The sequence below is a fragment of the Contarinia nasturtii genome, unplaced genomic scaffold (assembly GCF_009176525.2).
Source record: "Contarinia nasturtii isolate CC-2019 unplaced genomic scaffold, AAFC_CNas_1.1 Cnas_scaffold_285, whole genome shotgun sequence".
Taxonomy (NCBI): domain Eukaryota; kingdom Metazoa; phylum Arthropoda; class Insecta; order Diptera; family Cecidomyiidae; genus Contarinia; species Contarinia nasturtii.
Genome location: NW_022197640.1, coordinates 168677 through 184736, shown reverse-complemented (window position 1 = coordinate 184736; position 16060 = coordinate 168677). Strand labels below are relative to the sequence as shown.

The 16060-nt window shown below is 34.8% G+C and overlaps 1 protein-coding gene across 6 annotated transcripts in view; it reads right to left on the bottom strand.

Annotated features, from left to right (window-relative positions):
• Positions 1-16060, bottom strand: part of LOC116337509 (calmodulin-binding transcription activator 1) — a 198883-nt gene that overhangs the window by 117941 nt on the left and 64882 nt on the right. For 5 of the 6 annotated variants that reach the window (XM_031762121.1, XM_031762126.1, XM_031762127.1 and 2 more), the window contains exons 4-5: positions 1352-1515; positions 448-1207 (exon numbers count right to left, since the gene is read on the bottom strand). In XM_031762121.1, the coding sequence (XP_031617981.1) occupies positions 448-1207; positions 1352-1515 (924 nt within the window). The remainder of the gene's footprint in view (positions 1-447; positions 1208-1351; positions 1516-16060) is intronic. The other variant, XM_031762125.1, reaches the window with a different exon arrangement.

Sequence of the window (16060 nt, the reverse complement as noted above, 5' to 3'; positions counted from 1 at the left end):
TTGTATGCTTTTCTCTGCACCATGACCATACTTCTTCGAGTCAGTTACAATCGGCACAAAATTCCATTATGTGTTCGCATTTTGTTAAAATTTATTTTCGCGTTTGCGATTGCATGATGATCTTTTGTTCAAAACGTCTGTGACTTAATTCATTTTTAATAGTCTCCAATGATGTACTTCGTAATAATGATACTTATTATTATCATTTCTGGTTGATTCTTCATTTTATTCTTCTCCTTTCGACAATCGAGAACATGAACGGAAATGAAAGGCTTAGCATAAGTGTCTATTCACATTCAATTCAGAGTCTATCCAAATAAATGTGAATTTGAAAAGCATCTTCATCTTTTCATATCATATTATTCTTGTTCTTAATCTATAGAATAAGATATTTCATGCATGCAGGAACAAAAAAGACGTCAAGAAAAATGAAAGAATGTCACTTACCGGCGCCCAACGGAACATTTGATGGAACGGTTTTATTTTTGAGTTTGGCTTCAATTTTATCATCATCTTTGTTGTTGCCAATGACGGCAATTTGATTGCCAATCGTTGTGGTTTTGACGACATTTGGGCTGGCCGTGGTGAGTGTACAGGTGCCACTTCCACCGCTATTCGGATTGTTTCGAAACAGTAGAATTGATGGTGATTTATCGATGCGCTTTAGTGTTTGCAATAGAATTGGGCCATCGTTTGTGCCATTTTTATTCAATCGTTGTTGTAAAATGATTGAACCTTCTGGTATGGTTGCCGTTTGGCCAGTTGACGCAACTGATGTAATTGTTGTTGTTGCATTCGATGTGGTTACATTCTTTAAAGCTGGCGACGTCGTATGTAACTGAAGTGTGTTGCCTTTGATTCCATTTCCGCTCAATGAATTCGTATCAATGATTTGATTGGTGGTGATGTTGGCATTTTTCAATGCTGATTGCAGCACAAATTTACCCGTTTCGGTCGTTGTTTGTTTCGATGTAGCCACCGAATTGGCGAACGACGTTGTTTTTCGATGCAATAAAATCGATGGTGATGCTGTCGATGTATTGCATGTGGTTTTATCATCATCAGCCACACTACTGCTTATGCTTACCGCTCCACTGTTCAATAAACTCAACAATTCGTGGCCATTTTGTAGAATTATTTGACCATTTTCCGTGCGAGCACCACGAATCAATATTATATTACTGGCCTGATGTTGTTGCTGTTGTTGCTAAACACAAATTATTTGAAAAAAAAAAGAAAAATATCGAAAAAAAATCCATTTGAAAAATGTTCCATTGCTTGCTGCAGTTGTGTGTTCTTATCTAAAACTCCTTCTTATTACTTTATTTGACATTTCATTATCGATACATACCTGTTGTGTTTCAATATTTGCCGTCGAAACCGTTGCAATGGATAATTGAGTTGGATGATTTGCAGTTGACACTTGGCTACTGATATCACATGCATCGCCTGAACTGTCTCCAATCGATTTACTTGTATCGATTATTGACTCGATATTATTCTCTTCCGATGGTCCTGCAAACAAAAAAAAAGAATTAATTTCAATTTCGATTGTTGAACAAAATGATTGTTAAAATTGCCTTTATCGCACAAAATCAATTGTATATACAAAATGTACGGATTTTTAATTAATCATAAAAACTAATGAAACATCTACAATATCAATTTGAGCAGCGCTAAGTGCAGCTGTTGGACTAATTCAATTGCGAGTTGTCGAACTTGTTTCTACTTCCGCGCAGCACTTAATGCTCATACAAAAATGATGACATTTCTCCCCGTTCATGTGGTGTATTTTTGGTGCTAATGCTCAAATTGAATATTGTTCTATTTATGCCATTTTGATGATTGCTTCAGTGGTTGTGTGTGTGTTTGGGTGGATTTATGTCGTAAATGCTTTATTGCACCAATCTACATCATATGATGTGGATTATTTTAACCGATGGCATCAAACAACCGAAAAAAAATTCATTGCAAATCATGAAGAAGTTTTATGCTACCAAGCAATTTATGAAGACAATATATAAATGTGAAGGTCGAACACAAAAAGATCGACGAATGGCTTATGGTTTGAACTTGTGGTATTTCATTCATATATAAAAATGAGGGTGTGTTATGTTGCATTGTTGTCATCAAGTAATAAACTGCACATTCAGTTGAATAACACATTTATTTATGCTGTTGCTTTGTGTGTGTGGTCTGTTTTGCGTTTATTATTTGAAAAGCTAGCAAAACATGTTTATTCTCTGATATAAAATCGCCATTTTACGATTCAAATCATTTGGATAGAAATAAAATGGTTCGATATCAATCAAAAATGACCATATTTTCTTTTATACAATGAGAAATAAAATGTCTTACATCCTTAAGATGAACTTTTCCGCACTGTGATCCACGACATGCATTTATTACAAATCTTTTACTCAAATAAATCACGAGAAAACTGAATCTGACATTAGTTTTAGCTTACAAAAACTACTAAAGATGGGAATTTTTGTATCGGAGCCATGCCTTTATGATATCGTAATCATGTGAAAATTTGCAGAGGTTATTTTTTTCACAAAAAGTTAACATTCTGAAAGTTTGAAGAAATTTCAATGCATATTAAGGGTACTTCCCATACAAAATTTCGTTTTAGAGCGAAAAATCCAAAATTTTGTTAGGGAGGTACCCCTAATATTCGTTGAAATGTCTTCAAACTCTCGGAATGGTATTTATGTGTGATAAAAATAACCTGTGCAAATTTTCAGCTCATTACGATATCATACAGGCATGGCTTCCATACAAAAATCCAAATTTTTTGAATTTTTTGTATGAAAAGTGTAACGAAAATGAATTGTATCGCAAAACTAACGTCATATTCAATACACATTTTTGAGTGTTTAAGAATACATTAAATATCACTTTTGGAAGAAACATTGAATTTTTCCCATTGATGGACATGGGCATCACACCAGACATGACACTTTACCCTGTCAACCAAAGTAGCTCAAAATCTAATGGTTTCTATTCCCCGGCACCCCCAATCATCCTGTGAAGTCAGACTTTGAATTACTTTTCTTGTTTGAAAGTTATCGTGTTAACAAATTTTTGCGTACAGGGTACAGCGTACAGGGTACAGGGTACGCACATACATTCGGACATCGAAAAAACGCTAGATTCGTGTTCCCTGGCCCCAAAAACACCCAGAAAACACATTTTTTATGGGTGTTAATTTTTCGACCGATTCCAATACTTTACCTTACACACTAGGTGTGTGCGGAAAAGTAAAAGCTATACAAACATACACAGATTCAACAATTTAAAACAGATTCAATTTCCGTTCCAATTCAATGTGCGCATCAAATTGAACGATTCAACTTTTAACAGTCAAACTTTTTTCTCGAATTTTCAGCGCTGATTCAATGGAATATTTACATCACATTACGGAAAAATCGAATCAATATTTTGGCAAGAAAAATTCAATTTATTTATTTGTATAGATTTTTTTTTTTTTTTTTTTTTTTAAATATATATTCATCAAATTGGAAAATATATATCTGGATTTATTGTATGAATAAGCTACTGAAAAAAATTCGCTTTCAGCAGCGCATTGAATATTATAAGAGAATTCAAGGTCATAGTCATTAGAAGTACACCATAGAATCAAGCCCACGGTCGATTTTGACATACATTAAAACAACTACTTTTTGGCACTGTGGCTAAGATCGTAAGCAGTTTCCTTGTACGCTTTGTTCTTTTTCTATCTCTCGTTCCATGACAGAAAAACTGTGCTCCAATATAGCATGCACTTTTTTCGGCATCAACTATCGTCTCGAGATTCATTTTCAATTCATGTCGTTTGAGAGAGAAAGAGATACATTGGATGTGTTCGTCGTGTAAACATATATAGGTAAATAAATTCAGTTGGTAGTTGGACATTGATTGTTGTACACTTGTCGTAACATGTACAATTTGCATATTTCACACGAAACACGATACTAAATTGAGAGAATGAAAAGAAAGGGATAGAGATTTAGATAGAGAGAAAGCTTTTCGTCTGAGAAAAAGCGTTCTACCAATCTGGCGTGGCTCGATGGAAATTGAATCACTACACCTATCTCTTGGCTGTTCACGGAGTTACTCAAAGTCGGATAAAGATAAACAAATGCGAGTGTGCAATGATGACAATGAGACCGTTTCAGTAACTATAGCCAAACCATTTTCATACACATATACACATTGCAACGAATGCCAAACAATCGTTGTTGAGATGAATTTTATTGTTACGGGTCGTTGCTGGCTTTGCTATTTTTTGTGGTTGTTAATACCATTCATTTCATCCATATATTTAAATATAATTTTAATATTGTTTTGCTATGTTCTTTCTGTTTATGCGCCACCCATTCCAATTTTCATTTCCTTCTTATTCCATTTCGTTCGTCTTTATCAACGAGATAGATAGAGGAAAATATGTAGTTGTAAATTTATATTATTTTATATAAATGATGCATATATACGCGTGTGTTTGCGGGAAAAGATGACTTTATACTCAGTATTCACTTCATTCTCACTCTATTTCGTCGTTTTCGTATGTGCAGTCATCTTCAGTGGTGCTTAGACCGGTTCAAAAAAAAAGTATATTTTTATCAACATTTCTCCATCTGATTCCGAAAATATATGGAAAGAAACAAATTCAAGCTACTTTTTGGACCGCAACGGAAAAATGTGAAGTTGACATTTTGCCTGGATTTTGATAGGTTTTTTTTTTTTTAAAGAATTTGTATGGCAATATAAAGGCAGCTTGATTGCACGTTATAACTCGAGGTAAAGTACTACCGATTTTGGTTAAAAATCGCTCAGTTTGTAGCTCCTGAGATGTACTTTATAAAAAAGACGTAGTGAAGAGTAGCTCTGCCACAGCGAACATTTCTGTGTATTTTCATAAAATTTCAAGTTTTTATCAAATCCAACTTTATCCAAGTAAATTGGCAGTGAATTTCTTCTTAAAATCCTAGCAAATTGAAAGAATCTCTATACTGTTTCCTATGAAGCTTTTCATTTTATCCGGTGCCTTCTTCACGAATTTTTTAGTTTTTCAGCATTTTTCAGCGTGTTTGAACAACTTTATATTGAACAACATAGGTCAAAAAACTTCTCAAACATAATAGAAAAAATTTGGAATTCAATTTGGTCATTGCCATGCAATGCAAATGCACTTTTATCGGTGCCAGTCTATTGGTGGTGTATGTTTGTCAGCGAAGCAAGGCTCCCAAAAAATAATACAGTCTCTCTCCCTTCTTGCATCGAATGACTCCGCTGTTTCGAAGTAGGTCATATTTTTGCTGCACGGTATACACGCGTTAATACATTGCACACACTCGAATACACGAAGCAGCAAATCCATGCGATTTCTTTGCAGAAGCCCACAGCAATCCATTTTTAATGGGATATTTTCCAAAATAAAATGTACTTTTCAAATACACATAAATCGTTCGTCGAGTATTTAAATATTGGCCAAATGAACGATATGTTATACACTACTCACAGAAGACGTCAATTGTAATATTTGCGAACTCTGGTGGTGATTTACTAAATTACCACCATTACAATGTGTGGCATGGTGATTTTTGTATGTATTGTATTTGCTTTGCTGAGCAATATTACTATCGCTCAACGCAGTGTTGGTGGTAATACTGTACAGCGCTGTCACAGCAAAGCAAATACAATACATACAAAAATCACCATGCCGCACATTTTAATGGTGGTAATTTAGTAAATTACTACCAGAGTTCACAAATATTACAATTGACGCCTTCTGTGAGTACGTATATAGACATTTGTTTTGAATTTCGTTGAATCGTTTTAGCGTCTATCTAGAGAGAAACGGAAAGACAGACAAAGAGAGCGAAGCAAAATAAATATATTGTATATTTTACACGATTCAAGTGTATTTTTCCAATTGAGCTGCACTGATAGCACAGTTAGTTTCTCTCTCTCTCTCTCTCTCTCTCTCTCTCTCCATTTGAACAGATTTAAACATTTGATGACGGTATTAAACTCTGTTTTTTCCTCTTGCTCTCATTTCCATCGCCAAATTGCAAAGCTTTTTATTTTACTAAAAAAAAAATGTTCCCTCTCTCGTTGCCCATGCCTTTGAATCACATTTTTCAACAATTGAGAGTGCAAGCATTTGGAATGTGTTGCATTTGAGCCGATATTGTGTGAAATGTTGAGAAATTACATTTATGTTTCCTTTGTTTTTCGGAATTTGATTTAAAAGTTGAGAACAAGCGGGAGTGTATGTGTGTGTTTTTTTGCGTTACATTTTTGCTCTACTTTTCAAATGAATTACTTTCTATAAAATCACTTGTGAATTAATTACCGAGTGTATTAAAGCATATTCTTTGCACTGACAAAGTTGGATTGAAATTAACGCAATACAGAAACTTTACATTGGCCACATTTTCGGAGCTTAAACGAATTTTTTGCTCTTTCTTACTCAAAGCAATAATATTGTTTCAAATTATGAGCAAATACAGACCACTACGCATCTAGTGCACGAAAGATACGTTTAATGTTAAATGCTTTGGCAAGAATAAGAGTTTTTAATAGTGCTATGTCGTTCTTTCTACATTCACCGATGTCACAATCAGCCTTTCAAATGCACACAGAGAAAAAGAAATTATTTTACGATACACTTTTTGTTTTTTAAATGCAAGTCAAAGTAATGTTTTAACAACTCATTGCATTAGTTTCGACGAAACTCTAGTTTTCCTATTCTACTTTTGACGCTGTTCAGTCCGTTGTGCACTTCGCATGATGTATGAGCATTTTCGATTAATTGACGATGAAAGCCAGCAAACGACGACATTTAATAAACAAAACAAGAAGAGGACGAAAGTTCAAGCGACAAAAAGAGAGGGAACAAGTTTTGTGTATTTACTTTGCAACTTATAAAGCTCGTATTTATCAGCCACTTATTATAATTATTAAACAACTCGGGACAATACATAACTAACGGTTCATGTTTTTTTCTTCGACGATTGGAAAAGATCGAGCGAATATGGATGAAAAAAGAAAGAAAAGAGAGGGAGAGAGAGAGAACGAGAGAAAAGGATGGATCGAGAGAAAAGAGGAAGAGGACGAGTGAAAGAGAGCTAGAGAGTTGAAGACGTTGGAAACGAAGAAGTGTTTTTCCATTCACCACAATGTCTTTGCCATTGTTATCGATAATTCGACATTAAAACATCACAACAATTAAAGTAAATCATGGGAAAAAGTTTTACGACCAATATGTATGCATGAATGTGTGCGTATGCCATTACCAAGTGTAAGTCGCTTAGGGCAATTGCAATCACTTTAAATTTTGGGTGCGGTAATGCAAGCACACGAAGGCAACGAAGCCCAAAGAATGGAAAACCCGGAACACGCGCAAAATCAACAAAATACATGGAAACATATTTAACGGAAATCAAAGTTGTCAAAACAACTATAAGTTAGTACGTGAAAAATGTTGTAAATAGGCGAATTTAAATGCTTTACCGCTCGGAATTTATGGCATTAGGGAAAGTGTAAATTGACACATTTTCTGCCCTCCTGCTGCTTCAAAAACTGCTGATACATTGCAAAATACTGTTTGGCATTTTCATTTCAGATAAATCAATTACGCGAAAAAGTCAGACATACCAAACCGATACATTGAGATGATGATATGTGTGTTCATGGTTGAAAACTACTTGATAAAGTGCTTTCCACACTGATGATTCTGACGCAATCAATGTACACTAATAATTTATGTTGCCTGAACATTTCCTTCTATCGCAATTTCTCTTCCCCTTCCCTATCTATATGTCGTGTTCTCTCTTGCATTTCACGTACATCTCAAATCAGTTCAGTTTTGTTGAAAAGATTCTTCCATTTTGATGCGTACCGTTTCATTTGCCAATGAGCAAAGATGCGATACTTTTTGTTACTGTAATAGCGGATAATAGCAATAATAAGAAAAGAACAGCCGACAGAAAATATCACATTTCTCTCAAAAATCTCTCATACGATGTAAAACTACAAAAGAACATCATCGTATATCCATCCCTTTTAGATGTGTGCCACCAATTCGAAAGAATAGCCAAACGTGTTTGGAACCACTTCCGACCACCTGATAATCCAAGAACAAACGAATGGCAACAGCTTTACGAATTAAAAAAAAAAATAAAACAATGACTCATCGCTTCTCTCTCTCTCTCTCTCTCTCTCTCTCTCGTTCTCTATATGTGTATCTCCGGGTTTTTGCTTTCAATAAACGCATTGTTGGTGCTCTGAATTCTTATTCTTTCATTGTGTTATGTGTTTTTATTTTCTGATGAAAGCAGCCAGAGTTTTACAGAAAGACACGCGCACACAGAGGCGCGAACAAAACAAAACAAATGAACGAAAGAACCGACACGAGAAAAACAACAAAAAAAAGTTAATTCATAAAACGACAACTGGTTTATGGAACGTGATACATATAGAGATAGGTGTACATGTACAACTTTATATTACTTTTGTATAAGTTTTCTCGTTCGTTGATTTGATGTTGTCTTTTTTGTTCGTGCATTTCGTTTCTGTGTTGCGAAAATATAGCGAGTTGATATTGTGCATTGTTGTTGTTTTTTTTTTAGCAAAGAAAATCCATCGTAACGAACCGTTGGAGTATGTAAAATGAAAAATAGTGTAAAGCTCCATTTTAGCACTTACTAAAAAATTGCAGTTGATAGGTCAAGAAATTTCAGCAGAAAATGGAAAAACGGACACACACACAAAATCTGGGCGAACAATTGGTCATATATGGTTACAAATATTATATCACCAATTCACCATAATTACACAGACGACCGAATTTAACATATATTTTGGCTCAGGGCTAAACCCTTTGCCCTTAACAATTCAAACATATTTTTTTCAAAGTAATGCATGTTCACACATCCTGAGCTTATTTCTTTTCAGAATTTAGTATTGTACAAATGTAAACAAACAAACAAAAAACATTGCAAACGGTTAAAAGGGATGACATAAAACCCAACGTGCTTGTAACAAAAGGCAGTCACAAAAACGAACAGAAAATATACGTATAACAAATGGCCGGAGAACATGTAAGAAAAAAATCGAAACATTTTCGCCATTCGTTTGAATTAGGTGCTCTTTGCCATTTATCATTTGCAAATTCAACAGTCGCGATTTCATTTGCACAGATTACCCCATTTCCATATATTTTTTAATGAATGTTAAATTGTTTGAGTTTTTTCTCATCAAATAGCACGCATTAATTGATTTTAAGTGTTTTTAATCATTTTATTATGTTATATTAATCAAATTCATTAATTCAAAATGAAAATACCATGTGCAGTGTGCTGTAATCGCATTTCAAACGCTTTATTAAACCGCTCAACGGGCAATTTTGTGAGAAATCAATTTTGATATGTTAAAACAAACGCTGTGTGATAAATTGGCGAAAATTGAAATCGATTGGGAGTGAAAAAAATCAGCGATCTCACGTTCACAATTTCAATTGAAAAGGTAAAAACTGACAAATTTACTTGTCAAAATCGATTTATATTTAATCAGTTCAAAAAAGCGATCGTTGAACAAAGTGAAATAAAAACGAAACACAGCAAAACATACAACAACTATATTTGGACAGAAAAACGCCGAAACAGAAAATGACGCAAATGATGTCGTGGGGGAGTGTATGGCATGCACTTTGTAAAAAAAAATAAACTAATTTCAATAAGAAGTGGTTGAGGAAGTAGATAGATTTTGCTTGAACGGCAATGGACACACGACACATACACATACACCCGTCGAACAATTTCACTTCCATATATGTATGCTTTATTGTCGCCTCGCCGAACGTGACTCTGATACTTGCAGTTTCAAGCATGCAATTTTGCACTTAAAAAGTCACTGTGTATAAAGTGACTTCCTTCAAGAGAGAATTTTTTTTTCTTCTTATTTATAATAATCTCGTATGAAACGACGACGGTAAACTTCACTGAACATTTTTGTGAAATGGCGGAAAATGAAAAACAAACGTGAGTAAAAAAGAATGATCTTATTTCAGGTTCTGAAATGATTTCAGGATGGAGTAATGTTTTGATGCTATTACTTAGTATGTAGTATTTTTCTTCGTCTATTCCTTCCGTTGACTTTTGTCGCTGTAAATGGTCGAGTTGAAATGTACACGATTGGAAAGTATGTATAATTTGAGAAATGTTAATGTTTTGAATTGATTTGTATCGACTACTTTGTGTTTATTTCGAAAATTCAACACTATTCAGAGAGCTGTTTATTCAAGGGGGTAGAGAGAGCCTTGGGACTAAAAGGAAAAAACGATGAATGTGTGCAGTTTTAGTCTCTTAGGTAATAATAGCCAGAGAGAATTTCAATAGTAAAACTACTTATGCTACACAGCACGCGCACGCTTTTCATACAAGTGAATGGAATGGCCTTTGTTTGGCATTTGGATTGTGTGCATCCACATCAGCTTCGCATGCTGTGATCGCGATTCATGTTCTATACGTTGTATATGGATGGTTATTTTTCATATATGTGTGTGTGTATGCACGCTTTGCTGACGCCGTCGTTCCTCAAATATCGTCCATTGTATTTTGGTTAAGAATTCTTTTACACACATACGGAACAAATTAATGGTCGAAAATTTTTCACATCACGAATGATGAATTTAATCTTTTTTTCCCTCTGTTTGCGCGCTCACTCTCTCAAGCATGCTATCTGTAGGCTCTTTTTTCTCCCCGCCCGGTATGTTTACATATGATGCGTGGTATAATGTGTCTGTTGTTGTTGTGGCGGTTCCAGTAATTCTCTCCATTTTTCTTCGCGATGCTCTTCGCGATGGTTTTTGTTAGGTTTATGTCTGATTCGATGTATGTATTTTCTCCAGCGTTGCCATTCCGGTAAATGGTTAATTTACGGGGCATATTTTTCGACGTTTTCATTCAGTCAGTATCGACCATTCTGAATGGGTAACCGTTTGATTCCCGACCATTTAATAAACGAAAAAAAGACAAGACGAAAAAAGGCAATCAAACTGGCTAGAAGTAATCTAAAAAAACACGAATCACGCAGACAGAGTGTGGGCGAATGTGTACTGACCGAAATATCAATCGCATGATTTCGAATGCTGTTGCCGTATTTCTTATATAGTTTCTCGTTGAATTTCCTTGAAGAATTTTCCCATTGATTTCTTGGTTCTTGGAGCTCCTTTCCACCATTTTTTTTTATAGATTATTGTTATAACCAACTATGTATTCAATCGAACGTTCAACCACCTATCCACTCAACGAATGGCAAAATCGATATTAATCGTTTACCATTTTGAATGAGCTATCGAACATGGTAGAACCTCTTCAACAGAGATTTTCTTCGACAAATAACAGACATTCTTTTCTTCATATAAAAACAGCCACTTTTTAATTCGATGGCACTTTTTGCAAATTGTATGAAATGAATATCGAATTGACACATTCAAAGTGATGGCAGCAAAAATTTACTGACAATTTTCATTTATGATGATGATAAGCGGAATGGGTGAAAAAATGAAATTGCAGGAAAAAATCATTGCTTGCGAAAAGTACGATTCGCTTACCGCATACACACGAGCGCGTACACACAACAATTACAGTTGGCGGTACGGACAACGGCGGCACATACTGAACTCTCATTGAATTCGACCACACAATTTGCAATTTATTCTAATGTTATTCAAGTCACGAACACTTAAGTAACAATTTTCCGCTTTTGGATATGCTTTCTCATTCTCTCTCTCTCGATCTTATTCTCTCTATCTTAACTGGATGCTATTATCCTTTGCTTTTTACTGTCTATCTTTCGCTTGTCTCTCGTTCAATACCCGTTTTGATTGTTTTCGTGGCATTTCACTTGAATGTTACCTAATGAATTCCCTCGTTCTCTTATTAATTTGTGCTTAACTTACATCAAAATACTTTCCCCTTACACACTAAATGTGTGCGGAAAAGTAAAAAAAAAAAACAGATTTTTGCCAACAAAAAACAAAAATTTTGGCCAACAACCACGAGAGCAAAAAAGACATGTGAAGAAAGCAGAAGTTGAATTTGAAAGAATCGACAGTGTGTACGCTGTACGCGCGCTTAAGCCAACTGGTGCACATTTTGTGCATAATGCATGTACGCGTTTAGCTGTTCGAGGTGGTTTTCATTTTAATGTTCGTATCACTTAATGCGAATTGCCTCTCAAATCAAATTTATGCGAAATGTGTGTTTGTGTTGCATTTATATTGTATCTGCACTGCTGTGAATTTCAAATGTGCCACTCTGTGGATGGCAATATCCGTCGTTTGTCTGCGTGTTTTTTTTTCGAAGCATTTCATTCAGATTTGTTTGATTTTTATGATTGAATCATGATTTTTGGGGTTAACATTTCGCATAGCGCGTTAAATAGATTTGGGTAATTAAAATACTTTCGAATTGTTTGCAAACATAAACGCATTTCGTGCCATCCACAATCCAAACCGAATTCGAATGCAAAAAAAAACTAAAGTTTGATTCGTTCGATTCATTTCGACGAAGAAAAAAGATGAAGAAAAAAATCCACCAAAATCCGCAGCGACACGTGATGTATACAAACACAGATGCCACATAAACTCTTTTCGTTCGGCTCGTTTTTTTCTGTGTTCGTCTCGTTAAAGTATCGATTTGCATCGCTTACCAATATATTTGTGTTTAAAAGTGCCGGTAGGTATACGAGCAAAAAAAGAAAGTCCTTTTGTGCATTTTTAGTTTGGAGTGTTCGACTTTTACTCCGATAATCACTTTGTGTGCTTTGGTGATTTTGTTTTTTTTTTTTTTTTTTTTTTTTGCATTGAGAAAGACACGGAAAAAACAATTATTATTGAATAGAGACGAACAACAACATCACAAAAAATGTGTCGCTTTAACAACAATAGATGATTCATAAACAAGTAACCGATAATAAATGAATGCGATAAAATCCAAAAGCGAAACGAAAGAGTGCGCGGTATCTACTCCAGGTCACTCATTTGGAGAGTTAACTGTTCAGAAGCATGCATACTGGCGCAAATATTTTCATCTCATCAACCTTGGTTATATTGCACTGTGCTTTGAAACTAGTCGCTTGCACGTTCGTATACACATATTCAGTTGTGGATGTTCACACTCTTTGGCCCCAAATAAAATGGAATACAATAAACGCCGGCCGACCTTTTTGCTCTGATGTGACCGGGACAATGTGCAATGTGCATAGAATTTAGCTCAACAAAAACAGAGGTTTCTCTTTTGGCCTTTCTCTACCCCAATGTCTCTCTCCTCTCTTTATTTCGCTCGCTCACTGCTTGCTTTTTCTCTCTTTAATCTCATACCCGAAAAAAATCTCCAATATAACAAACAACGAATATTTAACAGCCACACAATTTTATGTGTTCAAATGGAAGAAATTTTAATGGTGAAAGAAGAAACGGCAACGACGACACAGACGATATAAATTCAAATGATAGAATAAATGCCGTGCAAAAGAGAAATGTGTGCGGTGGCAAGTGTGTGTGTTTGAGTGTGAGTGGCAAAAGCCACATATAAAAAAAGCCATGCCACATAGAAAATGTGGAAAACGGATAAATGAACATGTGCACAAAGTACAAAGATGAATTATGATTACACTACATAATTCCAAGAGTGAGAGCAACCAAGTAAGCAAGCAAAATGAAAGATGAAAGCAAGCAAAATATTTAAAAAAAAAGCGCCAGCACGATGGAGAGAGTAAAAGCAAAATGTATTCATGCCACTACATTTGTGTCGTTCGCCTCTTTTTATATGAATCAAACAACAACAACAAATGGAGTTGCATTCTTTTGTTCCACTATCGTCATTACATATAATTTTCTTTGCATCGTATCGCATTTAAAATTCAAAAATACATACATACACAAACAGCGACAAGAATGTGCGCCATTTGCACTTTAATATATCGGACTGTCGACAGGGCAATTGTGGCTTTTGTATGTGGATTTTGACATTCACGAACTCACTCAACGCACACATACAAACAGTCACATTCTTTACAATAACAACAACAACAACAACAATGGTCAATGTGATAAAGATTTATAGTCTTTGATGATATTCTTTTTCTCCAATTGATTGAATCTCCGTACGTAGTTTGTTTTGCAAAGCGTCCTCTTCCTTCCCATTGGGTTTTTTTCGTTCTCATTTCAATGACTTCAAAGTGACAACTTTGCTCTTATCATCTTATTTGATATGAAAATCAACAACCGCTTTTTAACCAAAAACTGTACAGAAAAAAATGCACAAAACCAAACGAGGTCGACAACAGCGATGATAAAACAGTAGAGATTCGGTTGGGTTTCGAGCCACCATAAGTTGGAGTGGTCGGCTTGGGCTTTGTGTTGCTATGCAAAATAGCAACACATGCACATAAATTATGCATGAAGTCGATTGTTTCACATGAAACACAAACCCTATCCCAATTCCAATATAAATCAACAAGCTAAATCACATGATATCGATATTGGAGTGGACTTCAACACATACACACTCACACTCGCCACCGGTCACATTCAAATTAACCGACGAATTTTGACAAATTACGAAGAATATGTGCTGAACGAAAAATAAGAGAGAAATATAGGTTTGCAATCGCTTGCAATGCATATTCAACCAATATTCCAGTTCAATTTAAGCTCTCTCTGCCATCGGATATTGAGCACATACACTAATTTTCTATAAAATCCAAACAAAACCTCATCAAATATTCATGTATAAAATTGATTTATGCCTGGATGGTTTTATATTAAAATCAAAACAGCCTAATACGCATATTTCCATCTCATCCATCTGGGCAATTGCTTTTCAAAAGCAATTGATGAAAAAAGGGATGATTAAAATTGTTAATAAAATATGTACACACAGGTAAGTTGAGCCAAAAGCAAAAAATATCGAACAATAGCAACAACAAAAATGCGGCAAATATAAAGAGCTTTTGGATTAATTTGAAGTAGTCAAGTGGCTGAGTTCACACGCGAATTTACCAAAGCAAAAGAAACTTCCATCGAAGTTATGGAATAATAATCAATTTAAGATCATTGTCGATCATTGTAGGAGGAAAAAAATTAAGCAACACAAAAACGGTGTCTTGATAGCCAAGGTGTGCGGTATTCACTGTTAAAACCTGTTGCAAATTTATATTCATCATCTTTTTTAACAAGAAACCATTGAAAAAGTTCAACAACAACCATCCATTGTACTTTCGATATTTTTCGTCAATGTTTCCCAAAGTTGTAGTATCATCAGTTTGAATTTCAAACTTTGAAATATCTTTTCTTCAATCAATTTTAACTTTTTCAATGAAATACTTGAATGCAAATTTTTCAAATCATATTATCGAAAACTACTTAAAACACTGCTTGAGAATTGCATTAAAATTTAATGCATAGAAAAATGAATGGGAATTGATTGCAAGAGGGAAAAATCTGTCTGTTCAAATATTTTACATTAAAATGCATTGACCCAATTTTCGACATGAAATCTCGAACGAGAATTGAATTGAAAGGAAAACATCGCAAGGTGCAGTGGTGCTTTTTTTGTAACAAGGGTATACATATTTGGTACACACTGTGGGTAGAAAATGAATAAATTACCGACGTCAAATTTGACATCGGATGGTTAATCAAATTTAATAATATCAACCTCAAACAATTGATAAAATGTTTCAATTTTTTGGTAATTGATTACTTTAATCAAGTTTATTTTGCTTTGGCTCACGGAGTAATGACAAAATTTCAATGAAGAAAAATCGAGAGGGGTTCCGGGAAAAATTCTACATCTAGGACAAAATTGTTGACCAAAAAAATCCACCAATAAATAGTACTAAAAATGAAAGAAAAAATAGATGATTTGAAGAAAATTGACTTTCTATCCGCCTCAGATATGTTGTATACAGATTTCATAATTTGTTCGTTCCGATGCTCGTTACGTTCGCCTGACTTACTTGGTCTTTGTGTGCCTCCGTCAAC